The 15,473-nt window shown below is 35.6% G+C and overlaps 1 protein-coding gene across 4 annotated transcripts in view; it reads right to left on the bottom strand.

Annotated features, from left to right (window-relative positions):
- Positions 1–15,473, bottom strand: part of AHCTF1 (AT-hook containing transcription factor 1) — an 85,764-nt gene that overhangs the window by 60,459 nt on the left and 9,832 nt on the right. For all 4 annotated transcript variants that reach the window (XM_081226455.1, XM_081226457.1, XM_081226456.1 and 1 more), the window contains 4 exons: positions 11,153–11,277; positions 9,045–9,298; positions 5,396–5,576; positions 400–607 (listed from right to left, as the gene is read on the bottom strand). In XM_081226455.1, the coding sequence (XP_081082581.1) occupies positions 400–607; positions 5,396–5,576; positions 9,045–9,298; positions 11,153–11,270 (761 nt within the window). In that variant the 5' untranslated portion in view covers positions 11,271–11,277. Of the gene's footprint in view, positions 1–399; positions 608–5,395; positions 5,577–9,044; positions 9,299–11,152; positions 11,278–15,473 lie in introns of those variants that run through there.

Genomic DNA, 15,473 nt, shown 5'->3' with positions numbered 1-15,473 from the left:
CTTAATAGAGTCATAGTTACTAGCAAATTGAACACCACAATGACTGCAATGCCTTTTTTTCCCCTGGCCGAGCCACACTGCTTGCAGGACCTTAGTTCCCCAACCAGGGACTGAATCCAGGCCACAGCAGTGAAAGCACAGAGTCCTAATCACTGGACCACCAGGAAATTCCCTGAAATGCCTTTTAAATACACTGAATCAGCCTAAATTCATGTGCTAGGTCACTCCTTTATCATACCAAGTTATGATCTAATGCAATGGAAAATTACATAGTCATTCAATCATTATCCTATCTTTTCCTATTTATGCTAATTTTTAAATATTAGTAATTGAGAACAAGTTACATTCACAAAGAAATTACCAATAACCACATAATCGAAGAGAAAAAGTTGTACTTACTCTCTTTTCATGCTTTTCATATTCCAAAGTGCTAGATACCCATCAGAAAAACCAACAGCAAGCTGATTTGTCCGGTTTATGTAACTAAGGGTTGAAACGGCTGTTCCTGATGGGCTTACTAACTGAAAACACAGATGGCGTCCCTCTCGCATCACATTTTCTCTGATGTGTGGTACTTCGGCTGGGATACCAGTTATAACTTCAAGGTCTAAAAAATAAATAAGACAAGTAAGATTAACAAACTATAAACAGCATAAAAGCAAGTGTGTCGCCCATTATTTAAGCAGCAACTGAAAACTACTGGGGTCAATTAAAATAAGATTAGTGATAACAAGGCATACTGAACTATAAAATATCCACCTTTATTTTAAATGCTATAATTTTCAAAGTACATTTAATTGTATAATTTCTTAAAAATCTCATAGTACACATCAAATATTATCTAAAGTAGACTATTTTAAAGGAATTAAACAATTTCCTTAACAACCATAAATAAAGCTGATGGTTTCTTGATTCAAATTTAGAACTAACAACCTAAATATTCCCCTTGGAGAACAGCTGGTTCCAAGTCAGAAGCAGAAAATATATAAGATGAGCCTGGCACATCCTGTGCCAGAAATCTAGGAAGCTATCAAAACCTGAGGGGATGTGTCAGACTACATGAAGGTGCCTTCGTTAGCAAAAACAGAACATTTCTGAGCATGAGAAGACAATAATGAAAATGAATAAAACACATTAAGTACAATATATAAAACTCCATGAGTTCCTGCCCTCCTTACTTACAAGAGACCTTACTGAATTGAAACACTGAAAGTGGCTGAGTACCAGCTTCTTACTCTGAAAATTAGTACTTAAAGAAATAGTAATATAAGCATTTATTCTCCCTTTTCTGTACAAACTTATTTCAAGGTGAACAAATAGCCCTAGTTAATCAGAAAATTATTCTTTAGATTAACAGAACTTTAAAGTCATCTTTTTTGCAGCCTAATGACACAAGAAACCTAGGCAACAATCTCAATGGATGAAACAAAGTATGTTTTTTTTTTTTTTTTTTTTTTTTTTTTTTTTTTAGTACGCGGGCCTCTCACCGCTGTAGCCTCTCCCGCTGCAGAGCACAAGCTCCGGACGCGCAGGCTCAGCGGCCATGGCTCACGGGCCCAGCCCCTCCACAGCACGCGTGATCCTCCCGGACCAGGGCACGAACCCGCGTCCCCTGCATTAGCAGGCGGACTCCCAACCACTGTGCCACCAGGGAAGCCCCAAAGTATGGTTTTTCAAACTTGGCTCCATTGACATCTTGGGTCAGATAATTCTTTGCTGTGGGGGCTGTCTTGTGCTTTATAGGATGTTCACAGAATCCTTGGCTTCTATCTACCAGACACCAAGTAGCATCATCTCCCTCCAGTATTAATGGCCAAAAATGTCTCCAGAAATGACAAAAAATCACCACCAGTTGAGAACCACTGGTACAAAGGTTGATGGATCATGCTGTCGTCAACTGAACCCACTGATCACTGAATATGAAACAAGACACCATGTGCCTCCTGCTGTGATACATTATGAAATACCCAGCACTTCTGAAGTATACTTGTCAAGTGTTAAATCAATCTAATCAGAGCTAACTTACAATTGCAGAAAATACAAAATGTAAATGACATCACATGAAGACACACAGATAATTCCAAAATGTGGGGTATTCTACCAGATAACTAACATCTTCAGCAAGTCAGTGGCACTAAAAATAAATAAATGAATAAGGAGAGGATAGAGGGAGGACGGCTCTAAATTCAAATAGACATGAGATGCAAACTGTCAAATGTAAGTCCATATTTAATGTCGTTAACAGTGGTAAACGGCATCATGATTATGTAGTAAAATAACTGTTATTTGGTAAACGGCATCATGATTATGTAGTAAAATAACCGTTATTTGCTTTAAAATTATGTATTTTACTACATGATTATGTAGTAAAATAACCGTTATTTAGATTATTTGTAGTAAAATAATCGATTTGCTTTAGATTAGTACAGAGTAAAAAAGATAGAAGGGTGACTTCCCTGGTGGTCCAGTGGTTAAGACTCCATGCTCCCAATGCAGGGGGCGAGGGTTCGATCCCTGGTCTGGGAACTAAGATCAAGCATGCCACACGGTGCAGCCAAAAATAAAAATAAAATTAAAAAAAGAGAGAGAGAGAGAAGGGGGGAAAAGGGAAATAAAAGAGGACAGATGCACATATGGGTAAATTTTGAAAACTAACTTGAATTTAGGTAACAGGTTCGTGGGAATTTTTTTTTTTTTTTTTTGCGGTACACGGGCTTCTCACTGTTGCTGGCCTCTCCCGTTGCGGAGCACAGGCTCCAGACGCGCAGGCTCAGCGGCCATGGCTCACGGGCCCAGCCGCTCGGCGGCATGTGGGATCTTCCCAGACCGGGGCACGAACCCGTGTCCCCTGCATCGGCAGGCGAACTCTCAACCACTGCGCCATCAGGGAAGTCCTGTGGGAATTTTTATATTGGTCTATCTACTCAAAGATGTTTGAAATGTTTAAATAAAAAAAAATTCAGGCCCATTCACTGATATAACTGTTGTGCAAGCGCAGATTCCCTCAATGCTGTTATGAAGGGGAAAAATATCCTGTCACATTGTACTTGAATGATTACCCTCCTAATCCATTCTGCTTCTGATTTCTTCCCCCCAGAAAACAGCAAGTGATTACATTTTGCCAAAATAACTAGTTAATAAATGGAATACTGTAAACTTATTCAAGAGAATAAAGTAGACTCTACATGCACTGATATGGAAAGATGTATAAGAAATACTGTTAAGTTTGAAAAAGTTGCAAAATAGTATTTATAGTATGTTTATCATGTTAGGAACTTCATTTTCTACGTTGTGCGTGTTTCAGTGAAGTCTAAATAGCTGTAATTATAAATTACTTCTGTAAACAAAAAATTAATTTTGCATTAAACCCCAAAACTCAACTTTTTGTATGCTATAAAATTCAATGGCTTCCTAATTCTCATAATTGAGAAACAGATTCTGATCTTTGATTACAATCCAGAGAGTTTCACTATAAAATTACCCTTGTGTTGAATTTAACTACTAACTACTGACTCCTGAAATAAAGCATGTTTCAACCCTACTATTTTGATCTGAAGAGTTTTAATTATGAATACAGGTATTTTAATTAGCCTTAGACCTACAGCAATATCATCTACAAAACACTCTGGAACAAAACTCCATCAAGACTAATTCCTTCATCAATTTTCTACAAAGAGCAGTTAAATCATTTCTAATATTCTACAAATTCATTTTTAGTTACTGTTATTTATACTAATCAATTCTTTTCATTTCAACTTTACTGGGGATTTTATTAAGATCAATGAGATCTTAATATATATCCAATTTCCAGGTATAGTTTCCATCACTATGAGAATTTTTTTTCCTTAAGTGCATGTGTGGCCATTACTTTTAGCAAATCAAACTTTTTCATGTCATATTTTGCAGATTTAAATTTTGATCAGATAATCTGGTTCTTCAGTTAATTTCTGGGCAAACATAATTTTTACCACTTGCAGTTTTTTTTTTTTTTTTTTTGCGGTACGCGGGCCTCTCACTGTTGTGGCCTCTCCTGTTGCAGAGCACAGGCTCCAGATGCGCAGGCTCAGCAGCCATGGCTCACAGGCCCAGCCGCTCCGCGGCATGCGGGATCCTCCCAGACCGGGGCACGAACCTGTGTCCCCTGCATCGGCAGGCAGACTCTCAACCACTGCGCCACCAGGGAAGCCCACCACTTGCAGTTTTAATCAGTTTTATTACATACCAACAGTTATTAGTTATACTCATTATAAATTGGGACAAAATACTGATTTGTATCTATTTCTTAGCTGATCCATAAATAAACAGATCTGCACTAATATTACAGGACTTTTTTAAAGAATTTATTATTTATTTATTATATTATTTATCTTTGGCTGTGTTGGGTCTTAGTTGTGGCATGCGGGATCTTCATGGAGGCACACAGGCATCCCTCTAGTTGTGGCATGCAGGTTTTCTCTTCTCTAGCTGTGGCACACAGGCTCCAGGGCACGTGGGCTCTGTAGTTTGCAGCACACAGGCTCTCTAGTTGAGGCACCTGAGCTCAGTTGTTACAGGGTGTGGGCTGAGTTGACCCACAGCATGTGGGATCTTAGTTTCCTGACCAGGGATCAAACCCGAGTCCCATGCATTGTAAGACGGATTCTCTACCACTGAACCACCAGAAGTCCCAACAGGACTATTTTAAAAATCAAGAAGGTCCTCAAGGAATAGTCCTTTCCTGAAACTTTATTGGTAATACACACATTTTTAGAAGTTTTTAGGTTAGCTCTCCTCCCTACATAAACCAATCAAGTAAGAGTCTCATAAACCACAAATATAACAAAACAAAAAACACTTGAGGAGTAGATTTATAAATATATGCATTAGTATTAAAGGGGGAAAATTATCTCTCTTCACTTAAGTAGCTTTAGTTCTATTTTAGGATGTTATTTTGTGAGGGAAGACTTTTAAATTACTGTTATTTATTGCTTTATTTCTACCTTGGGCTTACTGTAGGAACATAAACAGTATGCCAAAAACACTACATTAGATCCTACATAGTTGGATAATTTTATACTGTCTGATAAGGATCAAGATTTTATACCTTTCAGCCCTTCTTCTGGCATTTACTTAATAACTTGAATATACTATTCAAGTGTATATCTGGAAACATATCCCTATCTCCTTCAAGATCTAGTCTATAAACACTTCATCAATAAAATAGAATAACTCATGCAAAAAAATCTCCATAGTGCCCAAAACAATAAAATACGAGCAAACAATTTTTTTAAAAAAGATACTTAAAGAAGTTTCTATATAACATCTTTTGACTATTTAAAAAAAAAATCAATCCATTGCATCAGAATACTTAGGTGCTTAATATCTGGTTTCAAGCAAAGAATGATTAATTAATTACCTGATGCCTCTACTTCATTCTGATTGCATGACAAGTCATCCAAACACAGGTCAATAAGAAGGATCTGTCCAACATCAGTTACCACAACTGCCACACCAAAAAGCCATCGCAGACTTGGGTGTAAATGCTGAGTACTTGCGCTGGCTCCTCCATGATTAATTATAGGTTCAATAGCTGTAACCTAGAAAGCAGAATATATCATTTGCTTTTCTTATACAAAGTGAGAAAACACAACAAATTTTGAGGTTAAAGCAGGTTATTAGTTATACAGATGTTAACGTTTTCCAATACAGAATCATAAATCTGCATTTGATACTTGCAAATCTGAATAACATAATGAAATGTTCAGATATAACAAGAATTACATGATGCAGTTAGAATAATAACCGGTGTTTATCAAGACTTTATTATATTCCAGGCATTATGCTAATCAATTCATAATAACCCTTTGATATCAGACTATATATAATTATCCCTGTTTAAAGATGAAACACCCTGAGGCTTAGAATAGCTGAGTTATTCAAGTCACAGTCATTAAGTATAAAACTGAAACCTAGATTTTTCTCACTTTAAAACTCTTAACCAGCTACTGTATAAGTATATAGCCTCTTCTCTAAGGAAGACTAAAAATAAATCATTGCAGAAAAATTTACTGTTTACACTTTTTTAAAAAGGTCCTTTTTATGCGCTAAAGCCTGAAGAGGTCTAACTTTCTTTAAAAGGGCTACATTATAATGGACTTCACACAAAGCTTTGGCAGTAACTGGATCACTGACATTTAACAAGGACTGAAATTACTTAAAATCATAGCTAGCTACATTAATGTAGCTACATTATGGAGTTGTATTTTTCCTCTTCAACTCATGAGTCAAATTTTAAATGTCTGTACCTAATAGTCTGTATTTTAGCTTACACTTAGCTTTCCTTCTGTTTCTTATTAATTCACAAAAATTAATTAGGTATGATATTTGATAATTAAGTATTTGGTGATTTCTACTATAATACTGATGAATATCCTAGAAAGAAAAGAGGCAATTTGCTATCAATGGTTTATGTGTTAATGTAAGGTTAAAGTTTGTTTCAGGCTGTAATTTATTATTACAGACAAAACTCTGGCTTTCTCAATATTTCATTAGTACACAAAACATTCCTTAGTGTTTCTAATTCTGAAAGCTGTAATTTCACGGATTGTCTTCCTTTTCTAAATTATGTAATGTCTATATATACTAAAGCATGTTCTCTTTAATTCCTTCAGTGAAGGGTAAGGTATCTGTTTGCATTCCTCATATAAATACCATACATGAAGTTATTGACAATGCTACCTTAATTAATTTTAAAGTGAGGCAGTTAAAAGCAAATTTAAGAGGGGATACTGTGCCCTAGTCAAAAAAGGGCTAGTTGACTGAACTCCTTTTGAAGGTATCTATCACTCCTCTCCCAATCTTTTCCTTCCCCTATATTGCATGTGATATCAACCATTCATCCAATTAAGCAACCCATAATTTATCTAATTCTTATTCCTTCTCAATTACTCTTACCCAAATGATCAACAAGTCCTGTCCATGTTACCTCTGGAATCTACTTTGAATCTGTCCCATCTTCTCCATTTCTTATGTCACTTCCTCGGTTCAGTCCATCATCCTTATTTACCTGAACTACCCCAACCAAATAGCTTTTTACACTACAATTCCACTTTATATTTAAAATGATTTCACCACAGATTTTAAGAGGAGGCCCCTAACTGTTAATAAGGCCATTCACAATCTCAATCCTCACCATTTCTGGCACCCACTTCCTCCTTCCCTTCTCTCCCATCATTCTAAATAAGACTAGTTTTCCAAATGTTCCATACTCTGACTTTTTACACGTTGGTCTCTTTGCCTAAAATTTCCAACCTTTTTGAACAGAAATCATCCAGGTGTTCTCCACGTTCCAAGTGCTAAAATTATCAAAGCACTTATTATATTTATGCTATCATCCTATAATCTGTCTTCTCCCACTAGACTACAAGCCTTTTTGGACAGCATGGACCAAGTTCAATTCATCTACTTACCCCCAAAATCTAGCACATAGTTTGATTTACAGTAAGCACTCAATAAATTGCCAAATAATTCTGTCTTTAAAATCATCATCACTGGCAAGTACATATAAGATACCAGGCTATAAATTACTTCAGACCCCACATTAGCCCACTGGGTTGGTTTCCTCACTATAAAAACATTATTATTTTGTCATTAAGCTCCCTTTTAACTTTAAAAATTCTATTCTATGACGATATACATTACATACATACCTACATATACTTTTGTGTGTAAAGTGCATACTTCTTTCACACTGTTAGAAAAAGAATTCTACTCTTCCATGATTTTTGTCTTTGTGTGTATTTGTAAGTATATACATCTTCTCACCATGTAAAAAGAGCAGTAATAAATCTGCTGAAGAAACAACCTGAATTCAAAGAACTTCTATAATTACTACTGGATAAGATGCCTGGCATATCAAGGCATACGTATGTTAGAATTAATAAATGGTGAATATAAATGAACTCACTATTTAAATATATTATTCACATCTTAAATGGTAATAAAGACATATTCTACATATTGCTTCAAGGTTACAGTCTCAAATTAAAAGAGAAAAACACAGAGGCAAGGAAAAAATAGTAATGAATGTAATATTTTTATAAACTTTTGGTGTCCTCATAAAACACACCTGGATGTAAGAACAAAACTCAGATGATACTTTTCATATAAAACATTAAAACCCTACATGTCATCACCATTTTTACTCTGTAATTTTCTAACCAAGAATAAGGAAGTTATATTTTAATTTTTTAAAAATTTCATTGATTTATGTTGTTAATTTCTTCTGTACAGCAAAGTAACTCAGGTATACATATACATAGAGATATATTCTTTATATATATACACATATTTTCTTTTCTGTTATGGCTTGTCACAGGATATTGAATACAGTTCCCTGTGCTATACGGCAGGACCCTGTCGTTTATCCATCCTGTACATAATAGCTTGCCTCTGTGAATATCAAGCTCCCATCCCTTCCCTCCCCTACCCACCCCCACCCCCACCCCACCTACGGCAACCACAGTCTGTTCTATCTCTGAGTCTGTTTTTGTTTCAGATATGTTGATTTGTACCATATTTTAGACTCCATATATAAGTGATATCATATGTGGAGTCTGAAATGATACACTAAAATATTTTAGAGTCTAAATATTAGACTTTCTAATATTTCTGACTTACTCTGCTTCGTATGATAATCTCTAGGTCCATCCGTGTTGCTGCAAATGGCATTACTTCATTCTTTTTGATGGCTGAGTAATATTCCATTGTGTGTGTATGTATACATACATACATACACACATACACACACACACACACACACACACACACACACACACACATCTTTGTCCAAGGAAAGTTTTATTTTAAATGTTATGTTGCTTTGATAATATATTTTTAACCTCTTTATTTTAAACTTTTTAATGAAAAGCAACAAACTTCCATAAAAGTAATCTAATTACAAATGTATATAGCTCAATGAATTTTCACAAAGTGAACACACCCATGTAACCAGCAGGGGTTCGGTTTTGAAAGCAGAATGTCCACATATCTTAAGCAGTACCTACCCTTCCAGGAAGAACAACTGCTTTAACCACTCTTGATAAACCAAGGTCATAAAGACAGAGAACACTCCCTTCCGCTTCTTCCAATCCAATTAACAATCCAGTTCTCTTCAGCCAAGAGAATTCTTTCACAGCTAGGACTATAGGAGGCTGTTCATTCACTCCACTGAATCTATATGCAGACAACCGCTCTCCTGTTAGAGAGTTTACTACCTCAAGTTGCGGACCACAAGCCAAGCAAGCAAGTCCATTTTTCCCTAGAAGAAAAAAAACAAAAATGTTGCTTATTTTAATCTTGTATATGTACAACAAAACTAAATAGCAGTTAGCTCTTTTACATATATAATATACAGCTCATCATCTCCAAACTGAAATCTAAGCATTTACAGAACAGAGTGGTCCTCTAATTAGTAAAATAAATTGAACAACTACTAATGCAATAATAATAAAGTAACCATTCAGTAAAGGTACCATGTTATATGCTTAAATACATTATCTCACTTACTCCTTGTTACACCTCAATACAGAAATAAGGCAACTAAACTTTCATACAACTGTATGAATGAATGACTTGCCCAAACACCACATGGCTATGAATACCAGAGCCAGAAGTGGATCGCAAGTCTGTTTAACTCCCAATCTCATATTTTTACTACATTATACCTTAAGAGTCAAACTAGGTGTTATGGGAGTTATAAAAGTATAACTCATGATTCTGTCACTGAAGAGTTCAAAATCTGAGAAGACGAGACATAACCAGTAAAATAATAGGAAATATCAGAAGCCCTTCTTGGCCCCTGACTAGTCATGTCTGGATTTTATTCTTCATGCAATTTAAAGTAACTGGAGGGTTTTAAGCAGGACAGTGACAATCTGATTTACATTTTTAAATGTCAGTCCAGATGCTAAGCAGAGAATGGACAATAAGGTGGGACCAGAGCAGAAGTAGGGAGATGGTACCCTATGCTTGGTTGGTGGCCATGAATAGAGAAAAGTGGATTGACTGGAGATTCATCTCAGAGGCAGAACTAAAAGGATTTACTTGCTGATGAATAATATATAGGGAGGTGAGTAACACAGAAAAATCAAGAACTAGACCCTGAATTTTCCCTTGAACAGCTAGATGAATGATGTTAATTTTTACTACTAAATTTGTGATGTCTACCATGCATCCAAATAGATAGCTGTATATACTAGGATTATAGCTGAGAGAGGCTAAAGAGTTTTAAAAAAAATAGCATGGCACAGTGGGGACCAAGAACGCATGGGTTGAAAGCTCATTTTTGCCACTTGCTTTCTTTGTAACTGGGAGCAAGTTACTTAACCTATTTGATTCTCAGTTACACAGAATAGTGCCTAATTAGAGAAACCTAGTAGTTACCTCAATGAAAAGTTGTTACAGTACCTAGTATGTAAGAGTAGTACTGTTATTACCTTCAATATTCAAGAGAATAGCACTATAAATAGCTAAATTACTGATCTATATGTTTTGTTGTCTTCCTACTAGGCAGGATGGCTATAAAATTCATTTTCAGAAGAGTTTTCTGCAACATATTTCACTAGACTGAAATCCATAATTTAATGGCTTCTGTGGTCTAATTCTCTGCTGTATTATATAATGTAAAACATCATTATTATTAAGATCTTGTTCAGATTAATAGAATTAAGAAATAAGACTTTCAGAATATATTGTATCACTTAGGGCACTACAATCAGGTTTTTCTACTCATAAGACTGTTCAGGTTCTAATCTAAACTCATCACCGATAAAACGTACTAAAGGAAAACCAGCCATGTATCATTTCTACTTTCCAAATGCAGATACTCAATACTAAGAGATATAAAATATATGCTATTGCAAAAAGGAAAAATGAACTATAATACCCCAGGAGATTCAATGAAAATGTGCTCAAGTAGGTAGAAATTAATACATATGTAGTTGTAGATGTAATATACTTATATAAGACCACTCTAAGCAGGTTCTGCTTTTTTTTCTTCCACACTAAAGGAACTGCAATATATGCTTAATATTATTTATCTTAATATATGCTTATTATTAATCTTATTAAATTTAGCAATAATGTTGCTAAATTTTCAGCAACATTATTTTACCTGCAGCAAACTTTCCACGAAGCACAGATTCTAATGTTATTTCATCTTCTCCAAGGGCTTGGATAGTCACTTCTGGGAATTGTGCTGCTACAGTCACTTGTGCTGTTAGGTCTCGCATACTTCCACTGCAAGTATTTTTTAAAGTAAGATTATTATGATATATTTGTACTATAAGACACTTGATTATCTCTAACCAAGGGGAAAGGGAAAAAAGAAAAGAAAAAGAAGAAGCTACCATACAAAAGTAAATAAACTGAAACTAAAATCTGATTATGAACTACACATTATGTGCTTTGGGTCTGAGACATTCTCTCCTAAGAAAGTATTTCCCAAACAGCCTTAGGAGGGAAAGGATTCATTAAGCCAGATGTCCTAAGGACATACACGAGTGCCTACATTCTTTGAAGACTGGGTTCAATGCAATTAATCTTATTGCTTCATTTACTCTCAAAGAACATTTCACACACAAAACAGGAAAAATTGCTATTACTTTAGAAAAGTTACCACTACAGTAAAAGAGGAGAAAGTCCATGAAAAATGTCCAAACCCACAGTAACCTCAGGAATTGAGTTTGGCACATGTCTTTAACCACACAGAAAAAAAAATCTAAAATTATCTTTCATTTACAATGTATAGAACAGTAGATTTCCTAAATGACTCTTCCACTGTAAACAATGAAAAAGGACGGCTGAAATATAAAAGTATCTTCTTGAAAGATTATGGAGTTGGCAAAGCCAAAAGTGGAAACAGCAGGAATTCTAGAAAATATATAAGCTGGCTTGGGTCTTGACGGTTAGCTACTAAATCCAGTTCTGGTGACCCTGATCTTGTTTTGAGCATCCTGAGGTCCACAGAGGCTGAAGAAAAAGCTTAGGGCTAACCCCCCCAACCCCCATTAAACTCCATAGGGCTATATCATCAGCATAAAGGTGAATGAGACAAACACCCTCTGTGCAGGACTGCTAGCAATAAAGCTGTTCATTTTGACCATGGCTGAAAGTTTCTACACAGAAAAAGAAAACTTCCCTTCATACAAATTAGTGGCCAGAATTCAAGCTATGGTACCAGAAAATACTCAGGCGAAGAATATTATAAAGTAGTCTCAGGTTGGTAATGCTCCAAGCAACCCACAGAAGCCACCAAATATTTGAACTGAACTCTCTAGAACCTCAAAGAGTTCTCAAAGATGAAGTTCCAAAGAAAATGAGCTTACGATCAAAATAACAAAACTTTAACAAGGACATCAGGATCAACAGCCAGCAGAATCAGGCTATCAAAGACTTCATTCAGATACTGAAAAGATCAGAGAACAGAAAATATGTTTAATAGGCTTAAAGAAATCAAAGACTTAGTTTGCTAATGAGGAACAAACTTTATAATGAAAATTGGTCAAGTAGATTTGGGGGGGAAAAAAAGAACTTCTGGAATGAAAAAATGAAGTAAAATTTAGAACTCAATGGGGAAAAAACCTCAAAGGAGCAATGAGAATGTAGCAGCTACAGTGCAACAATATGAACAAACATCAGAGTATATTATTAAACAAAAGTAGAGAAAATACATGCAGAATTACATTTATATAAAGTTTAAAAGGCTACAAAACTAAAAAAAAATATTGCCTAAGAATACAAACACATGTAGCAATAGTATGAATAACACAAAGGAAACCATAAACACTAAGTCCACAATAGTAGTTACCTATGAGAGGAGAGAAAGGGGAATGGAATGGAGAAGAATACACAAGGGACTCCAGGTAACGGTAATTTTCTTTTTCTAAAACTTGGTAGCAAGTACATAGGTATTCTTTGCATCACTGTTCTTCATAAGTAGGTACAAAAGAATATTTGTAAGTTAAGTCAATAAAAACAAACTCAAAAGATAAGAAAAGCAGTGGAGAGAGAAAATGTAGCACAGAGAGACAAAGAGATAAGTAGTTAAAAGTTACAGACAATACAGGGAGAAAATCTAACATATGTTTATTCAGAATCCCCCCAAAATATAACATGAATGGCAAGGAGGAGGCAATATTCTAAAAGATATTTCCCAGATTTGTAGAGACAAACTAATTCTCTGAAATCAGGAAGACCAGTGAATCCTAGGTCAAATAAAAAGAAATGACTTTTCAACAACAGTGGAAGTCAGAAGTCTGGAATATCTTCAAAATTCTAAGCAAAAATAGTTCTCAACATATAGTTTATATATCACTGAAATTATCCCCGAAAACAAATATGAAAACACATTTTTGGACAAAAACTGAGTTTAGCACAAACAGATCCTCCCTTAAAGGGAATTCTAAAAGAAGGCTTCAGGTAGAATAATGATCAGACACAACTTCTGAGACACAAAAAGAATGGTGTGTCAAAGTACTGGTAAATAAATGGAAAAACCTAAAATATGGACAACATAACAGCAACAATAATAATGGCCAAGTACTGGATTTAAATAAAGCATCTGTAATCCTCTTGTTGTCTTGAGAATGAAGAGACATTTGACTTATTTTAGACTTTGTTACATATCCAAGTTGAAAACATATATAGGAAGAGGCATACACAAGAACGTATATATTAGTAGAAAGTTTCCTTAATAGCAAAATACTAAAAATTAACCAAACAAAATAAAGAGAAATTTGCTTTATCAGATTATAAAAACATACTATTATTCAATACATATAATAATTAAAACTGTAATAATAATATGCTAGTAATGGACAAATAGATCAATGAAACAGATAATTTAGACACAGAACCACAGAAATTTAATAGATGATATAAGCATATCTGGGTATTTCAAATCAGAGCAGAAGTATGGACTATTCAATTAATGTTACCAGTACAATTTGTTCCAGCAGAGAAGTTACACACTGGTAGAGCAAGGTTATACACATTACCCACACACATACTATACACTCCTCCCCTAATATCTAGAAAATGAATAAAAGTATATGTGTGTGTGTGTACATCATGAAACAATACAGAAGAAAGAAGGTGAGTTCAAAAAAATCCATGGAATTCTAATATCCTTCAGTTTGTAAAGAAGTAAACTAAAAGGGTGAACAGATAACCCTAGGAAAATTCCAGGTCTACAAGCCTCTCATTACATACTACATACCATTGAACCTCATCAGAGGGCCATCTTCCAGGGCACTGTGCTGCTTTATTGGGAGAAAGGCATTAACATCCAAAGAAGTCTCCCTGGCAGGAGAGTGATACCAAGTACAAGTCATTTTACTAGGTACATGGTTCCCCAGCAGGGACTACCTGCAATTGTAACACTCAGCCCAAGCCATTCTCAGAACATAAAATCAATACTATCAAACTGAAACCTATGGCAAAACAATAGTTAACAACCACTCTTAACAGATCTTTCTTTAAAAAAAAAAAAACACTTTTTTTTTTTTTTTGCAGTACGCGGGCCTCTCACTGTTGTGGCCTCTCCCATCGCAGAGCACAGGCTCCAGACGTGCAGGCTCAGCGGCCATGGCTCACGGGCCCAGCCGCTCCACGGCATGTGGGATCTTCCCGGACCGGGACACGAACCCGTGTCCCCTGCATCGGCAGGCAGACTCTCAACCACTGCGCCACCTTTTAACACATCAGTCATTTCTTTATAAAAGTGGTGTTTGGGGCTTCCCTGGTGGCTCACGGGTTCATGTCCCGGTCCGGGAAGATCCCACATGCCGTGGAGCGGCTGGGCCCGTGAGCCATGGCCGCTGAGCCTGCACGTCTGGAGCCTGTGCTCTGCGATGGGAGAGGCCACAACAGTGAGAGGCCCGCGTACTGCAAAAAAAAAAAAAGAATTATCATAAGCTTAATAATTCCTGTCCTTTAATTTTAGTTTTTTCTTATAAAATTAATTTTCTAAAAAATAACATTTATAGTCTATTGCATTTCATAAAACTAGTCTCTGTATGAAATCTTCTATCCATATATCTGACTACAAAGGTGTCTGAAATACAAAACATTAGTACTATTTACTTTTGTGTGACCCAAATTTGGGGTGATTTGTTCCTTTCTTTATACTTTTTTGGTATGGCTTGAATTTTTTTTAATGTCTTTCATTTTTATAAAATGAATTAAGAACTTTTTAAAAACAAAAAAATCTAAAACAACAAAAAACTTTGAAAATACAGGAGATATTTATATAATCTAAGATGGGAAGAAGGTGCAAATCAACCTAATATTTACTAACAATCAAGAAAATGCCATGTTAAATCATACCATTTTTGCCAATCACTGTTAAAGGTATAGGGAAAACACATGTGCTTATACACTCTTGCAGAAACATAAACCCCAAAAGCCTTTTTGGAAGATAATTTCCCAGGCCC

Source organism: Mesoplodon bidens, assembly GCF_964165515.1.
Source record: "Mesoplodon bidens genome assembly, chromosome: 2".
Classification (NCBI taxonomy): Eukaryota; Metazoa; Chordata; class Mammalia; order Artiodactyla; family Ziphiidae; genus Mesoplodon; species Mesoplodon bidens.
The sequence above is the reverse complement of the archived record's forward strand: the minus strand, read 5'-3'. Positions and strand labels throughout refer to the sequence as shown.